We start from the raw sequence: 18,367 nt of genomic DNA on the forward strand, positions 1-18,367 counted from the left end.
CGAGAAAGACACCGTTGCAGGCTTCCAGTACTTAAAGAGTGTATGAACAGAAGGGAGACTGACTTTTTACATGATTTGATAGTGATAGGACGGGGGGAAACAGGACAAGAGGGAATAGGCAGCTTGAGCTGGTGGTGGCAACCCTACCACCCATAATGGGATGTCAGAACCACGTGGTCTGAGATCCCTTCCAACTCAAGTCTTCCTATGATACTGTGGTTTCACCAGCAGGAGTCAAAAACCAGTAACGCTTAATGAAAGTAATTCTTTTGTCACTGAAAAGTAACTAAAGCTCTTCAAAACAGGAGACTGGTTGAACTAGAAAGGTTTATTAATATAATTATGTTAACATGTAAAAAACATTTTTAAATGTGCATTAAATCATGCTTATAGGCAGTAGCAGCATTTAACAGCAAGTTTATTTTTTAAAGGCACTCCTGGTCTTGTTAGAGAAGAATAAGGCATGTGCAAATTTTTGTTCACTTTGCAGCTGACCTACCTCCAAACATCACACTTTCCCTTTTATTATGCAAATGTCCTGATTATTTTATGTCATTAGCAGCAGCAACAGTTGTTCCTTGTCCAGAATTCCTAAGTTCTACTTTACATGTAAACATTACAAATAATTAACAGTTCATGAAGAAACAACTGTACTCAGTGCTCTACTGCATTACATACTCATGTTACCATTTAATAATAGGTTCAGGATATTTTTGAACATATTCAGGACTTCATTGATATACTATAGTTCAAATAAAGATAAAAGCCACACATTTTTTCTCTACATACACAATCAAATGAACTAAATTTCTTTCTGTTAAAATAAAATAGCAACAGTAGGAGATTGGTTTCACAGGAACCTGATCACAGGAGCATGGTTCATTCGTTTACATGGTATACATTCAAGGATTAAAACAGAGAGCATAATGTTAGTGCAATAGCTTCAGTTCTCTGCCTCATAAATGACTTGGAACTTGAGTTATACACCTGAAGAACTGCCAAATGACTACTTATTTTCTTATAAAAATAATCACTTCAACTATTTAAAGAGCTTTTTCATATCACAAAATAGTTCAATCAGATAAAAATAAGGATGTGAAATACATGAATATATGAAAAATATTTATCTGAATTTAGGCTCTGCATCAAAGATATCCTGAAAGAAAAGAATGAGAATGCACTTGAGGAAATACGATAACTGAAAAAGGAAAATCCTTGTCAGTTTCAAAGGAATTTTCTATCTGACATTGACCTTAGGTAGCAAAGGAAACTATGACCAACACATACTGTGCAGGCCTTTCACAGATGCTGTACATGCTAATAAAAAATAGCTTCTGCTGGCTTTTTCAATAATGAAGTATCAGTGATAGAGATGCTTCTGATTTCACACAATATTCTCTTTTCTCTCTCCTAAATATATATTAATACAACATCCCAGCGTCCTACAGATTTTAAAATAACACAAGTTAGCATTTCTAGCTACCTGAGAAGTACATTGTTACGGTGAATGTTTATACGGAATGCTAAATATTTAACACTTATGTGAACACTCTCTGGCTTGTTATAAAACTGATACAAACTGAGTATACAAACTCCAGCAGTTGGTGTATTAACAGAAATTTTAACAACAACAACAAAAAAAAAAAGCATATAAAAAAAAACAAAACCAGTGAAAAATAAATTATCATTTGAGATTATTCAATCTTGGGGAATGTAGGATGATACAGCTTTGTAATACAAGCAGCAGTTAAACATGAATCATGTCCCTTTAAAAATCTATTTTCCATAAGTACAGACTTTTTTCATTATAAATACAGAAGAGGACTCATCAGAAATTAATAACAAATTTTTCCAGTGTCCAACACTATATAGGCAAGTTGTCAATCACTTCTCTGACAATAAGAATCTCCTAGGCATTTCCTAGGCTAAGGTCCAAAGCACCCTTAAACCACACAGCAGTTATTTCTAAGTTTCTGATCTACAAAGAATCTAGATCTTGCAGGGTGAAGATCTGCTTCACTTTGCAAGACAGATATTACAGCCAGCGAAGAGCAGTTGACCTCTGTAGCAATCTACAACAGGAATTAATTGTTCACATTACTTAGTTGCTTATAGCTTATCCACAGACATTATCTCTTTGAAGAAAGAAAATCAAAATTCAATTTTATTTTTAACTCTCTGACCAGTTCCTCCTGACTCACACTCTCCTTTGAAGGATATGTGTATGGCATTTTCCTCATCTTCCCCACGAATCCCCACGATTACTGTGTCAATTAGTGCAAAAAGGGAGGCTGCATAAGCAGCACAAAGATAACAAATGTTTCAGTATTGATGACTAATTCATAATTTGACTGTGTAATCTTAGCAGCACAAACTAACAAAACAGCCATTTCCCTGAGAACTGATTTGAAAAGCAGGCCCCTACTTGTAAATTAGGCCTGTATTCATACTTCTGCATCTAGTCTACCCCATCTATATTCTGTTCTACTTTAATTACTTGGCTTTGTGTCTTATCATCTTGACAAGCCAAGATAGAAGAACTAAGCATAAGGTTCTGGACTGCATTAATATAGATGAGTTGTCTTCCAAGACTTAACAGGAGCAGTATCAATACCTGATATACAATGTACTGGTGAAGTTGGCATGCAACTTCACCAGTTACAAACATGTAGAAATCATTAGTCTACTCAGACATACATATTGATACACTCCAGTTAGTATAAAAGTGCAGTCATTGTAATTCTGCTCTGAAAAGACATTCTGCTTTCATTTACTATGATTTCAAGTTTACAAGAAAGATTTTATATCGAATTTATTTCCACTTCCAGTCTTCAGGAATTGATAGAATACTCTCAGAAGTTTATTCATGGGCAACCAGAGAAATGCTCTGGAGATACTCTGCAGATGCCATTATGAAGTCAGTCCATTCCTTGGCCAGCTCTTCAAAGGGGACTCCTTCCCCCCCATATTCCTGAGGGAGAATGCTGACTGGAAAGTGTTCAGTCAGACTCTGCATGTAGTTACTTCCATGCATATATACCTGAAACAAAATATGAAAAAGCATTTACTGCAGTATGAATTCTAGACTCACGAGTAAAAACAGACAGCAAATGAATGCAATACAAGCACTTAAGATTGGTTCCACTAAACAAGTGTTCACAATGAGCTCCTTCAGTGAGGAAGTACAGTTTAAGTCCAAAACTCACTACACCCATATAGCTAAAATCTGTACCGGGGGGACTGGGGTTTGGTCTAGTCCTGAGGTGTGTCCTGTACTTGCTTATCAGTCATTCCAGGGGAAAAAAAAGTGCACAGCACCTGGCCATTACTATCTGGTCCTGCTACACACATTAGAAGACAACATTATGTACAAGGTATGTAGGTTCAAACAAGTGCCAAGGATATTCAGAAGAAACTATCCTCTGACTTATATTACAGTCCACGTAATTCAGTTCTAATTAAATCAGATCGGACTGCTCTCCTCCAGTTTAACCTTTGAATGGTGTAGTTTTGGTTGCTATTTTCCTGCTTTATTAGAGCTAACTTGAAGCGCTCTTCATTACTTTTGGTCAAGAAAACACCTTTTATAGCTTTCTTATTAACAGTTGACAAGAATGTTCTGATTATTAACACCATTCGTTGACAATTTCTCATTGTCATCCGTAGACAGAGTATCTAGAGATCTGGGACCTATTTCTTGCTAATTCTGCAGACGATATGCTGAGTGATCTTAAGCAAGTTATTTAAACCCCCTGTTACTGTATTTTTCAGTCGTTAGGGTAGTGACAGAATCACAGAATGGCCAGGGCTGGAAAGGACCCCAAGGATCATGAATCTCCAATCCCCCTGCCACATGCAGGGCCACCAACCTCTCCATTTAATACCAGACCAGGCTGCCCAGGGCCCCATCCAATCTGGCCTTGAACACCTCCAGGGACGGGGCATCCACAACCTCTCTGGGCAGCCTGTGCCAGCACCTCACCACTCGCACAGTAAAGAACGTCCCCCTGACTTCCAACCTAAATCTTCCCTCCCTCAACTTAAAATCATTTCCCCTTGTCCTGCTGTTATCTACACTTTCAAAGAGTTGATTCCCCTCCTGCTTGTAGGTTCCCTTTAGGTACTGAAATGCTGTAATGAGGTCACCCTGCAGCCTTCTTTTCTCCAGGCTGAAGAAGCCCCATTCCCTCAGCCTGTCTTTGTAGGGGAGGTGCTCCAGTCCCCTGATCATCTTTGTGGCTCTGCTCTGAACTTTCTACAACAGCTGCCTGTCTTTCTCGTACTGGGGGCTCCAGACCTGGACACAGTACTCCAGATGTGGCCTCACAAGAGCAGAGTAGAGGGGGACAATCACCTCCCTGTCCCTGCTGGCCACCCCTCTTCTGATGGAGCCCAGGATACCATTTGCTTTCTGAGCTGCAAGAGCACACTACTGGCTCACGTTAACCTTTTCATCCATCAGGCCCCCCAGGTCTTTCTCTGCAGGGCTAAGTGACAACAGCAACTGTTACATTATTGATAACTGCAGATGTTTTACAGATAGATTACAGGGGCCACTATAGTACTAAAGCGATTTACTAAAATGATTTTTCCTCTTTAAAGTTCAGATCTTAAGGGAAGTGTTGTAGATTGTTGTGTAGGGGTTTTGTGGTAGAAATAAATGTTTGTGTGCACTCACCCGTTGCTTTATTTTTTCAGTGAGAAAAGGCTTAATTAGAGCGAAGACTGGATGGAACAATAAAGGCTCATTAATTAAGTGGATACCTCGAACTTTTAGTGGAAAGGAATCCTGTCAAGAACACATGAAAAAAAGCATGAGAAAAAGAAATTATTTAAAAGATTCTATTGTGAAAGACAAGTCTGAAACTATCTAGTCTTCCTCCAAGTATTCCTCCTAGCCTTGCTAATTCTTGCACTGTGGAGTACTCTTAGTTCACACTGATTAAGAAATTATATTTTGTTCTTCTCACTAGGAGAGAAGAAAAATTAACAAGGAAAGATAAACTATAAAAGCAACAACAAATTCCACATAAGTAATGTATACAAAGCTTTGTCTCAGCTTTTCTTCTGAGGTACAGTAGCAAAGATCCTGCTGCTACTTTACCAAAAAGCTATCTAGCCATGTGTTTTCACTGGCAACTCTGGGGAGTTTCCATACCCCAGAGAAGAATATATAGATATAAAAACAGCAAAATCAGTGGTTATAAGTTAAATATAGAGAGGAGTCTCAAAATTAGTGAATTTGCCCAAGCCTGAAATTCAACTTTACAGCAAGATTACTGTGATAATCATAGAATGGTTTGGGTTGGAAGGGATCTTTAATATCCTCTAGTTCCAATCCCCCAGCTATAGGCAGGGACAAACCCTATAATAAAAGTTGAATCTCCCATACACCCTCATAATTTGAAATACTACTAGTTGGGTTCAAGTTTCATATAGAAGTCCCATAACTTCTTGACCTGAAAGGAAATAACAACAGTGTACAAGGACAGTATTATGCAACGGGGGAAGAATAACTCCTGTAAAATCGCACATGATACTACTATGCTGCAACTGGTGCTTATAAAAATGGCTATATCATACACTCTTCTATGGATAAGAAAAAAACCCACGCACATTTCTTCAATGCAAATCCTATTAAGCTTTAATGTATTATAAAGACCTTAAATCTGTCAGATTTTAGGCTTACTGCACGTTATTATATCATTTGTTTACAGCCTACTGTTTTCTTCTTCACAAAAGAATTTGGTTTGGCCTCAAGGTAACTGATATTCATCAAGATGATGTCACCTACTGATGTTACTATAGTTTCTACTCTGTATTACATTTATTTCCTTTCTATTAACGTGTTTCTCCACACAATACAGCAATTTGCAAGAAAGACACATTTCACAAGAAAAACTTAGGGTAAAAGCCAAGGTTCCTAAATTTTTACTTATAAGCATATTGATCACTAAAAACAACCTTTAGATGAAACATACAAACCCACCTAGAATGATGAAGAGGATCCAAAAAAGAAAGAAAAAAAAAAGAAGAAAAATCAGTTGAGCTTACTCCTGTTCTAAGAAAACAACACTGGAAATGCAATCCTTTTTCTGTCTTTTTTCAGTTGCTATAAGAAACACTTAGAAACTTGAAAAACATACAACAAACAAACCTGTAGTAAGATAGAACCATTCTATTCAAAGAATATTCTCATTTAAGGTAATGGATTGAAACCTTCAGGTTTAATTGGAAATCCTATTCTATTTCCTTTCTGCTCTCAATTTCAAAGTTAAAAAATTACTAACAACTTGTTTACTACCTCAGAAATCAGCAGAAACACTCTCTCAACTGTTGTTCTCACGGAATTGGCCCAGGATCATATAAACATCAATATTTTTCTTACTTTAGATGAAAAAAAAAAAAAAAATTGTAATACTCGCTGGTTTCCTTCTACAGCAGAGATCAAGAAGGAAGAGCTGATGAAATTCTGATGCTATTAGCTCACTGACTAAGCTCTGAATTACCCTCAGATATAAACCTTGCCAAACCAAAGCAAGATTTGATTATTGAGAGATTATCTCCCTAGCCCATTTCTACATCATAGGTTAACAGTTTTATCATTACTGATTTTCAGCTTAACTTCTGAAGGAAAGTAGGATTATATGACAACAGTGTAGCTTGCCTGCCAATTCTCTGTCTCTTTCCTCTCTTTTTGTTCAAATCCATTGTCAAAATTCAACTGAATTTGACAGAAAGGAAAACGTCTTAGAGACAGTAAGGTTCCTACAGGTTTTGTGAAAATGAGGTGAGGTAACAATGAGTTGCACAAAATAACTCATCGGGAAAAAAAAAGCAAAACAAATGCCACATGCTGTTGGGAACAGATGGATGTCTTCTAGTATCATCCATACTTGCCAACAAGTACTACTCACTTGGTCTGAACTGTACTTAACGCATCCTATTTTTCATCTTCTCTAAGTTTCAAGGAAAAAAAAAAAAGCTTTGAACAGATCCTTGCAAAAGTAGGCTTTATCTGCTCAAGAAATTCTTGTATTGTAACAGGTCAGTGGAATTTTAATAATATATCAGAGGCTAAAGGGCATTTGCTGCCATACAAGAGCATACTTAAGTCAAAATAAGCAAAGCATATGCCTGAGTTATCTGACTTTTCACAGATATAAAACTTTCTTCTTTCAAACTGCATGACCTCTAAGAAGGTCTACAGAAGGAAAAACTTCAGATGGAAGAAAAATAGGGAGTTATAGCACTGAAGCAGCATAAAGCAGTATGTTGTACTTACTGTGAGCACAGCAGCAATTTTCTTGGCCACTGCTGGACTGATCTGAAATGCATGAGCAAATCTCCACCCTTGAAGATCAAAGATAGTCTTGACTCCATTCCTCTGAGTCTCAATCTCCTTTACAATGAGTTCAGACGTGATCAGACTGACACGAAACACATCGTATGCCGTAAATAATGTGGGATCCCATTGTCCTGAGGAATTAGTACATTGCACTGCATAACCACAAGCATACAGCATACACCTGTACTTTCACTTCCTACTGCTTCTCATATACTTCTCAGGGAAAAGTAAACATTCAGTATCAAAAATTCTGAACTAAACAGATTTGCCAGCGCAGAAATTCTCTTCTATGCTTGCTCTCTCACTCATCTTTCACACTAATTTTATAAATGACACAAGAGTGAAGTATGTTGCTACAATTGTAGCCTCCAGTACAAGGCTTTGCCACAAACAGCTTAAGACAATAACAGTCCCATTAGCAGAAACCAAAGAGAAGCATGGCATAGCTCAAAGGGGCTAATCACTGGCTATGGGCTTCAGGAACTCTAAAAGAAAAACACAGATCATCAATCCACATAATTTTACTTCAATACAGTAATACCACCAATTCACCTCAGTGAATTCCATTTGCTTTTTTGAGACCTGAGCAAAGAATTGCACGGGATAAGCCTTCACACTGGGCTCAATCTTTGGAGAGCGCAGCTTTGCAAAGAAAAACATTTCATTCTACTAGACCAGACAATATTAAAACAATTATTTGAAAGCTGGTAACAATCATTTCTCTGTCCAACATGTGGCAACATGTGATTTATTGTTATTGTTATTATTATTATTATTAAGACTTTAGGGAATGCATCAAAGCAAACTGAAGATCTTCAGGGCATAATTTATACAGGGTTCTCCAGCTGTATCTAAATGGTGAAGACTAGGTGAACTCATCTGCATCTAAGCTAGATGTTGGTACATTAGGTGTATGCCTTTTTTCCATTCTTTCTTTCCCCTCTGTACTGCATCTCCATCACACTCAGAACACAGATTTTAGAATTCCCATGGAAACAAAATTACTGCTTGGAAACTTGAGACCAAATAATTACATCTTCTTGTAAGTTTTAGGCTTTTAACCTTAGTAGTTTTATGATGCAAACAAGAATTCTACTTAACAGAAAAGCTTCAGAAAAGAATGTATAACTTTAGCCATACTAGAATCAAATGATATAATTATTACTGCTCAATAAACACATCTTTATGTTAACCTAAAAGTATTTCTAACAAGGGAGAATAATTACTACCTTTCTAGTTAAGAGATTCTCATGTTACCTTCCATTTTATCAACTCCTGATGTTACACCCATTAGATACTTCTATTTTACTGCTGAAATTGTGATAATTTACAAACAAAGAAAAAACAAACAAAAAAGAATTAGTAGAAGAGCTAGGTATAAAATGGGTCCAAGAAATATTGTCACTCACCAATTCTGTATATTAGAACTTTGCTTCCAGATGGGTCTCTTGATCTCAAAACTCCATGATAGCCAGCATGCAATAGACCAAGGACAGAAGATGGCTGCAAATCTGCACTTATTTCTGGGCATTCAATTCTCCACTTCTGGTAATTCTTCAGTAACTGGAAAAAAGTCAATGTGTAAGATATCCATCAGGTACTACATAAAAAACCACAGATAAAAAACATATTTTCAATATGTGGTCACAGCCAGAGGTTTAATTCATTAAATCAGCTGTCATTTCATTGTGTATTCAAAGCAAATTGCTCAGAGAAGCAGAAGGCTGTTATACTTGAACAAATTAGTGAGTTGTTATGTATTTAGAATCGTCAACTCATTAATGGAATACAGTTATTACTTTGTGTTAGAAAAGAAAATTGGGCTATGTAGAAATCACCAGTAGTTTCAACTTTAAAAGCGTTAAAAAACTAACAGTAATAGAAAACAGTTCTCAGGTTACATTTAGGATTATTCAGTTTGATAACTCATCTGAATCATACAAGTTTTGTTGACCTTGCAAAAGACGTGCTTACTTCATACATACATTTATTAATAATTTCATTTTACCATTTGACATACACATGGTCATCAGCACACATGAAGCACATTTTCAAAATCCTCCTACTCCTTAGATAAGGCAAAATACAAGTGTAGTGGAGCCTTCACTCCCTTTATCTATCAGACAATTTTCCTCCCTCAGAATGGAAATAATGTATACCTGTTTTACTACAAGAGAGATCCTGTCCATTGTGAGGAACACAGCTGCTCTTGTTTCTAGGGCTGGAAGGAGGCAACATACGCTAGTGCTAGTGAAGGACGGGGAGGGCTATATGTTGAAATGGAATGGTCTAACATTAAGGAACAGTCAGTTAAAGGAGTTTCTTTCTGAGGAAACATCTAGCTAGCAGAATTATTGTGAGAAGTGATTGTAGGTAGAGATGGATAGTTAAAAATTAAATTGGTGACATGGTAGTTCCAAAGTCTTGTTACAGTTTTCCTTTTAAAATAAAGAAGTTAAGTGGTGGTGAAGAAAAGGAGCAGCAATTGTCTGCAACTGAAGTTATTTATGACATTCTGAATAGGTAGGTAGGAAGCTTTGCAAGATTGTCTTCTGTTCATCAGCAATGATCTGCCTCTGCTCTATCACTGCGCTAAGATGTCCAGCGCTGAGTTTGAAGAACAGAGCAATAACTCTGGCTATCTAAATGCAAAATTTTGTATTAAAATGTCCCAGACAACTACAGTTTGAACTCCTATCATTTTCAAAGGAGCTAAATGAATCAGAATTTTTCAGTACCTTGTATCACAAGAAAAGAAAATCAAAGTTTAAAATCTTAAAGGTAGAATAGACAGGCTACTCTTTCAAATTGTTACATTCAACAGCAAAAGTAATCTGATCCTCAGTATAGTTTCACAAATTAAATATGCTCACAGAAATGAAAACATCAACCAACTCTCCTTTAATTCTGTTAATTCATATTTACTTATTTCTAAATTATACCATATTCCATAACAGAAGCTAGAACTAGAATTACAAGAACTGTCAGCTCCTATTAATAAAACATAACCTTTAATAAAGCCCCAAACTTCTTATGTCTACGCAAGGATCATTTTCTTCATTGTCTTCATAGAAAGAATGGCAGGAAGGAACCTCAATGGATACTGAATTCATCCCTTGGAATATCACAGTATCAGCTAGGTTGGTAATGCAAAACCTGAGAATCACCATTGCGTACCTCATAGCTTGTTTATGTTACACAGTTAACATTAGTAGTAATTTCTAACCCACTCCTTTGTTTTCAAGTTTCTTATATTGTTTCATACAAACATACAAGTTTTCCTCAGCTTAAGCCTATTCCTAGACAAAACTGTTTGTTAAAATAATTTACGTACAAATAGATGATGCACTGATCCGCAATTAACTATCATTTCTGGAAATATTGCCTCTAAGTATGTACTTGTAGGTACAAAACTGGGACAGTCCATCTGCCACACCAGAATCCCATCTGACTTGGAAACAAGCCAACTGATAAAAGCCTTACTCTAGACCATACACTGTAAACAGAAACATTTAACTGCTAACATATTGTACTAAAAGTCTTTTGACCTCATGTAATTGGGCTAATGTAAACAAACAGAGCAGGAAGTGAAGGAAACCAAGTTAATTTGTGGAAAAGAAATTCACTGATTGCAAAGATAGGCCAGAAGAGGTACTACAATTATTTCACTCTGCTGGAATTTGACTCCTTACAAAGGGCACTGTGGAACAATCCCAAACAGTGTGCCAACCAGACAGCACTGTTTACATACTGTGTTATTTTCCTTCATCTTTCCAACACAGACACTTAAACAACAGCAAAAAACACACAAACAAGCACAGAAGGAGTATCCAAACATCTTCTGCTTCATAGTCTGTCCCTTCTAACATCAGGTGCACCCCATCATAATGAACCTACTTAACAATCACATATTTTAAGCAGTTCTTTGAAGAGCTGCCTGCCAAAAAATCAAGATGAGAATAAATATAGGTTCATCCAATACCCTGAATAATCCCAACTTTCAGTTAGTTTCTTCTTTTCATGAACATTAACACTTTCCTAGACAGAAACATCAAACCCTCAAATTCTGGACCTGAGAAGAAAAGGAATACTGTTCACAAACTGCGACACGCTAAGGATACTTACAAAAAACATAATTTATCTACTGATTGTCCATGACTGAATAAACACAGAGTTAGAACACTTATGACTTCCTCTATGGCATGATACTTTTTACACAGACATAGCTAAGTTCCAAACATTCTTCCCTTTTCCAGAAAGCCACAAAGTGCTCAAATGAATAGTTCTGATCTTAAAAACTATCCGATCTAATTACCTGAAATGATGACTTACTTCTGAACTAAAGATCAGCATCAGATAACTTTCCATAGCATTCACAGCTAATTTGGAGCTATTTTCTGTGAACAACCACTTTCTCAGCTACTGGACATTCGCAAGTCACACAGAGCCACTTACATGAGTAAATATTAAACATAATTGAATACAAAAATTAGCAGTGGATTTTACATTTTTACTTGATTTTGAAAATTCCTAAATTAACACTGCTTAAAGACAGAAATCAATATAGAATATTTAAAAGATAGGAAAATGTTTTTTGCTTTTTTTTTTTTTTTTGTAAAGATAGCAAAGAAAAGTGTAAGTTTTATTCATAATAATCAGCCTGAATGCAGAAGATAAATAAACCTAACATAATCAGGAGAAACAAAAGCATTCATTACAATCAAGATGACTCAGGCATTCACAAGAAAAAACATCTGTATATAATTATTTGTATATATAAACTGAATAACTCACTTAAAAACCTGTCGAGCATCTGAAAACAGATGCAAGATAATTTTATAATGAGCAAAGCTGGATGAAAAACTCCATTGTCTGGAGTTAAGCATCGAGAGATTTTTCCTGAGGACTTTTGGGGATAGTTCCAGATTTCTTAACATCAGAGATAGCAATGTTACTGATTAATTCACATTTCAGATGACATAAAACAAAGGAAAGAGAACTTAGTACTTGTAATTAAAAGAACTAGAAAATAATTTATCTTATAAAAATTAATGTATGTAACCAATTATTTTTCCTGATTGATAACTATCCATATTAACAAAGGTGCAAGATTAAGTTTCAACTGTGCCAGTAGCTGTATCAGCACACACTATGTTCAGGGAAAAACATTTTTTAATTACAATCTTCGATGGAGTAACCAACAGTTTAAACTTTAGGATAGAAACATATAAATGCACACACACACACACACACACACACACACACTTTGATGCTGGTGTTTCAGTGTTGCACTTTTACTGAATTTAAAAACACTCATTCTTCTCCCTGTAGTATAATTCATGTCAAGTGCAATACAGTATCCCAAGCTCACTGAGAATCAGCTTCATCCCAGGGTTGCAGGATGTAACACAAGGCAATAATAAAATGCACTAAGCAAAAATATGCATGGAGGAAAGAGGCTGCTCATTCTCCAGATTTCACATATCACTACTGAACCCAAGCTTCAGCGCTTTTTATCACAGAAAGAAAGTCAAACATAGTCACGTAGCTGGCACATTAAAAAGGACTAAAATCATTGCTTTATTTCAATTAATGGTGACCCACGGCCCTGCATCGCAGTTCAATTCTTTTGCAGCATTAAAATCTGATTCCTGCTTTTATCTCTCACAGGGATTACAAAGGCATAAGTAAAAGAAGCTAAAACAATACAACACCACTCCTCCTCAGTGTTAGTTTTGGGGGGATGTAAGCCCTGCCCACAAGTTTCACTGGACGGGAAAACATCTTACTGGCATATTCAAGGCTTCACGTGTTATGTCACAGTTGTTATTAGCCCTTGTCAAAGGACCTTCTTCACACTCCTGGAGACAAATCTGTCAGGATTTTACGAAGGATTTAAGGATTACAGGCATTCTCACTGGTAACATTCACACATTTTAAATCTTATAGCAGAAAATATTTGCTTAATTTCACCTCTTCTTCTGGGAGTATTTACTTAAGTAGTTAGGGATCATGCATTCCTCTCCAGCCACTTTCAAAGGTAAGGAATGTAGCCAAATCTTTCCTCTGATTCAAAAATGCAGGAAAATAATTTTCTTCTATTTCAAGAACAGTCTGCTGCTGAGCTTACTTAGATATATAATTGACTTCAAAACATGCACACTTCCAGTTGTTTGAGTTCTTCAGCTCCAACTAGCTATTTCAGCAGTGGATTTTTTTCTAGGATGACATATAGAAATAGTTTAGTACTTTAAAGCAAGTCTGGAACTGCTAGAAGAAAAATGTAAAAATTTCTGTTCCAGTAAATGATTCTGAAATGGAATCACCCCCTAACTGATTGTTTTCTGGAAGATTTCCAAATGTTGATAAACCAACTCCTGAAAGGCCAATAATCAGATATATGAGTTACATATTAACCTGGCATGCATCACAAAACAGTTCAGTAACTGAACTCATAATTCATATTTAAAGCTAAGTATAAGCCCATAGTAAGAAGAATGGTGGAGAAAAGCTTCCATTCTTTTGGTCACAGACACTGGTGAGCCACAGACTCTGATCATGCCTACAAGTCTACAAGTACCATGCAGTAGTGCCATTTTCCTGGTGGGAAAAATTATGTTGTACCAGACTGAACTCTAAGCTGAGAGGGAATATCTATCTGGGCAGGGGGGGTCACCCACCATCTAGACAGATGACAGGAGGACACTGTCTAGGATGAAGCAAAAACGTAACCTCATCGCATGAGGTCTCATTTGGGTTTGATGAATCTTTTTCTTACAATCACCACTGACTTTTGCATAATAATCCTCTTGGGCTTTTCTAGAATATACCGATTGCAGACAAACACATTTATTTATCTATTTATTTATTTCTGTTTTCTTCCCATGCTGCTTCCGAAGAGCTAGACATCAATGTCAGCTGGCATGCGGAATATTAAATACACATGGAAAAAGAAATCTGTGGAAAGATTCAACATGTGATTTTCTTAAACGCTGAAAACTCTTAGAACACATATGTATTCAAACAAGAATTTGAGAGTTAGGAATCAAAAGAGACCCAGGGATTCCAAAGAGATTATAAAATGCCTTGACAGTAGGGCCCCAGTCCTAGCAAGCTGATTCTCACAAAGAGTATAAAAAAGAAAAATAAAAACCTACTACTCTGGAGACTCCGTCTCTAAACCTGGCTTAGATACCACACTCTTGAAGACTAGTCACAAAAATCACAGGAGGGACCCACAAAGACCACTGAGTCCAATTCCTTGATCCACAGTGGACCACACAAAATCAAACCCTATGTATGAGACTTTTGTCCAAACGCTCCTTGAACTCCATCAGTTTGGTGCAAATACCACTGTCCTGAGGATACTGCTCCAGGGCCTGACCACACACTGATGAAGAATCTTTTCCTGACATCCAACTTGCCCTTCCTCTCACTCCATGTAGTCCTATCTACAGCACATCTAACAACAACTCCCTCAGAAGAGGGGTGGCCAACAGGGACAGGGAGGTGATTGTCCCCCTCTACTCTGCTCTTGTGAGTACCCATCTGGAGTACTGTGTCCAGGTGTGGAGCCCCCAGTACGAGAAAGACAGGCAGCTGTTGGAGAGGGTACAGAGGAGAGCCACAAAGATGATCAGGGGACTGGAGCACCTCCCCTACAAAGACAGGCTGAGGGAATGGGGCTTCTTCAGCCTGGAGAAAAGAAGGCTGCAGGGTGACCTCATTACAGCATTTCAGTACCTAAAGGGAACCTACAAGCAGGAGGGGAATCAACTCTTTGAAAGTGTAGATAACAGCAGGACAAGGGGAAATGATTTTAAGTTGAGGGAGGGAAGATTTAGGTTGGATGTCGGGGAAATTCTTTACAGAGTGGTGAGGTGATGGGACAGGGTGCCCAGAGAGGTTGTTGATGCCCCGTCCCTAGAAGTGTTCAAGGCCAGGTTGGATGGGGCCCTGGGCAGCTTGTTCTAGTATTAATGGGGAGATTGGTGGCCCTGCATGTTGCAGGGGGATTGGAGATTCACAATCCTTGAGGTCCCTTCCAACCCTGGCCACTCTGTGATTCTGTAACTACACTCAAGAAAGTGCAGAAAACTATGGGCCAAACTCTTGAGTGCCACTGCCATGTCTACTTCCAGCACTTCCAATTTCCAGTACTACAACACAAGCTGGAGAATGTATCACTTTCATGAATCTCTACTTTTTGGAATCCAGCAGTACAGGAGGAAAAAAAAAAAAAAAAAAGAGGGCAGGGCTTTGCTGGGAAAAAAAAAAAAAAGAGAAGAAAGGTAGAGCCCTACAATTGTTTCTAGACATTTGATATAAGCCATGTTATGAACTTAGAGCAACAATGAGATGCATGAACAGCCAAAGAAATCTGTCTTGACTTGCTCATTCTTCTGCTGAGATTTAAAGCTGTCACACAAACCTCATGAAAAGAACATACAATATAATTAAAGCTAATTACTGTTAAGAGCATCATTCAATTTCTAGTGTTCTTTTTTACCACCTTGATCATGCACTATATTTACGTGCAAACAGTCTTCAGTTACACTGACACACAATGCTGAACTTGGAAGGTCGACAGCATACAGAAGCAGAAAATAAAAGGTAAGCTGTATTGGGCAACATTATGCCAACAGCATCAAGTTCCATTAAAACACAGCTTACAGTTGGCACAAGTTTTTGCCCTGGAAAGATTTGGAAATACTTTCTGTTGAGATGAATTAGTGGTTATCGATCTTTCTGTAAAAAAGAAATGATAACACTCTGTACTTTTGACTGCTGAAAACAGGCATGCAATGTCTTTATGGCAACAAGCCACACAACAGATAGGAATGGAACAAAACTCGCCAAAGCCTGCTAAATTACCAAACTCTAAGAGAAAGAGAAATTTCACAGACAGAAACCTGTAGCAAAACTAGGAGACATACGAGTTACTAACAGCCCGAGCAGGAAAAGCAAGGTAACGATGCCCTTGGAAGGATGCTGTTAGCTGAGCTGTGACCTTACTGCAGGTACCAGAACCTTTGCCAGTGGGATCGCACCAAGCTACCGGCCGCGCTGCACGTCTTCCCGTCTTTGCTCTGTAGGTGTGCAGATGAGCAGTGCGCTACAACCCAAATGCCCTGCTTAACCCACCTGGCAGTACGCTTCACCCACTCAAATGCCTGCTGCGGGCTCCCAACACCCTCAGGAGCATCACTGCCCACCCGAGCACACCCAGGGGCTAGGCAGCTGAAACAAGCACCCCGGTGTCCCGAGGGCTCCCGCTTCCCCTTACCCTCCAGGCCAGATCCAGGTTGAAGTCTCGGGCTCGCAGGAACCTCACTAGAAAGGCGTCGCTGAGCGGCTGCGGCCAGCGCTGCCCGGGCTCTGCCTCCGCCCGCTGTCGCAGCTCGGCCACAGCCTCGCGCACCCCCGCCGAGTGGTCGGGAAGCTCGTCCAGCCGCTGCGCCATGCCAGTCCCCGGCCCCATCAGGAGGCACCAAGCAAAAACCCAGCCCAGCCCGGCTGCCTCCGCCCCCGGCCGGGCTTAACCCCTCCGCACCCTCCTGGGCGGGGGCGGGAGGAAAACGGGCGGTCCCGCCTGGTCCGGTTGGCCTCGTTACCAACCAGGTTATTTATTTATTTATTAACTTTTATGAACTTCACCAGCGTTTAGATTTTTAGGCTTTAACTCATCTCATACACTGTTTTGTATTTCTTTTATTTTATTGCTTATAGTCCCATAAGAAGATCTCTGCCCATTCCTGTCCCCTAGGGGTATAGGGGTGACATGCGATAGCACCTTCTGGGGGTGTCTCTGGGCGCTGAGTGCCTGCACCACCCACCTGATGCTGCTTCTGGGAGAAAAATAAAATCTTGGAGCACCCAATCATAGAATCATCAAGGTTGGAAAAGACCACCAAGATCATCTAGTCAACCTTTGATCCATCACCACCATCTCCACTAACCATGTCCCTCAGTGCCACATTTACACATTTCTTGAACACCTCTTGGGATGGTGATTCCACCGCCTCTTTGGCACTCTGTTCCAATATTTCACCACTCATTCTGAGAAGAAATTTTTTCCTAATGTCCAACCTGAACATCCTCTGGTACAATCTGAGGTCATTCCCCTCTAATTTTACCTGGGAGACTGACATCCACCTCATCACAACCTCCTTTCAGGCAGTTGTAGAGAGTGATAAGGTCTCCCCTGGTCCTCCTCAAGGCTAACTGCCCCAGCTCCCTCAGCTGCTCCCCATAAGACTTGTACTCCAGAACCTTCAGAGATTTGTTGCCCTTCTCTATACATGCTTCAGAGCCTCAATGTCTTCCTGTAACGAGGGGCCCGAAACTGAGTGCAGTGCTCGAGGTGCAGCCCAGTGATGAAAATATATATTCAGTCTGCATGAGGAAGCTAATTCAACTTTGCTGGCCAGCAGCAAGCTCGTTAATGAAGGCAAAGAGTTCACTGCTCCCAATGGTATTTTTATTGTAGCCATTTCCTTTGATTAAGCTTCCTTTGAGATCTCTTGCCCTGCTTAGGTTAAAAGCCTCATCACTTAACATACCATTCATGAGGACTATTAAAAAGCTTACAAAACTTTGTTCTGTATTATCTTCCTCTTCTCTGTGTGCAGATACACTTCATATTTGCTTACTTTTTGATCATACCTGTTTGGACTCTTCCATACTGCTGAAATGTCTGCAGGCATCCCCCTCAGTTTTTTGAATGCATCCAAAGCTACCTAACAAAATTCAGGTGGATAAAAAGGACCATGAATAGTCTTTCCAAAAAGAGGGTACAGCAAGAACTCAAGGGGACTGAACAGGAAATGAGCTTCAAGGGAACTGAACAGGGAAAAAGTGTTGCAGCAAATGGTACTCAGAAATGGAACTGAAGGCTGAGTGGAGGTGAGCAGGAGAATGACAGGGAGGAGGAAGGCTCCAGGAAGTATGGAGCCACCCAAGATCAAGAGGGAAAAGCAAGCTGGGAATATAAGAAGAAACAAAGAATGAGAAGAGGTC

The 18,367-nt window shown here is 38.8% G+C and overlaps 2 protein-coding genes across 2 annotated transcripts in view; both read right to left on the minus strand.

Annotated features, from left to right (window-relative positions):
• GGH (gamma-glutamyl hydrolase) overlaps positions 1-2,240 on the minus strand; it is a 16,221-nt gene extending 13,981 nt beyond the window's left edge. The window contains 1 exon segment of the mRNA XM_042869487.1: positions 2,184-2,240. Within this exon segment, the coding sequence (XP_042725421.1) occupies positions 2,184-2,240 (57 nt within the window).
• Positions 314-16,844, minus strand: TTPA (alpha tocopherol transfer protein). Its single transcript, XM_042870090.1, has 5 exons — positions 16,635-16,844; positions 8,758-8,911; positions 7,286-7,479; positions 4,679-4,789; positions 314-3,040 (listed from the first exon to the last, which is right to left on the minus strand). Exons 1-5 carry the CDS (start codon positions 16,827-16,829, stop codon positions 2,861-2,863), a joined length of 834 nt encoding a protein of 277 aa, XP_042726024.1. The 5' UTR covers positions 16,830-16,844; the 3' UTR covers positions 314-2,860.
• Positions 16,845-18,367: the final 1,523 nt, after the last annotated feature.

The sequence above is a fragment of the Lagopus leucura genome, unplaced genomic scaffold (assembly GCF_019238085.1).
Source record: "Lagopus leucura isolate 7727_CA_CO unplaced genomic scaffold, USGS_WTPT01 Super-Scaffold_100002, whole genome shotgun sequence".
Lineage (NCBI taxonomy): Eukaryota > Metazoa > Chordata > Aves > Galliformes > Phasianidae > Lagopus > Lagopus leucura.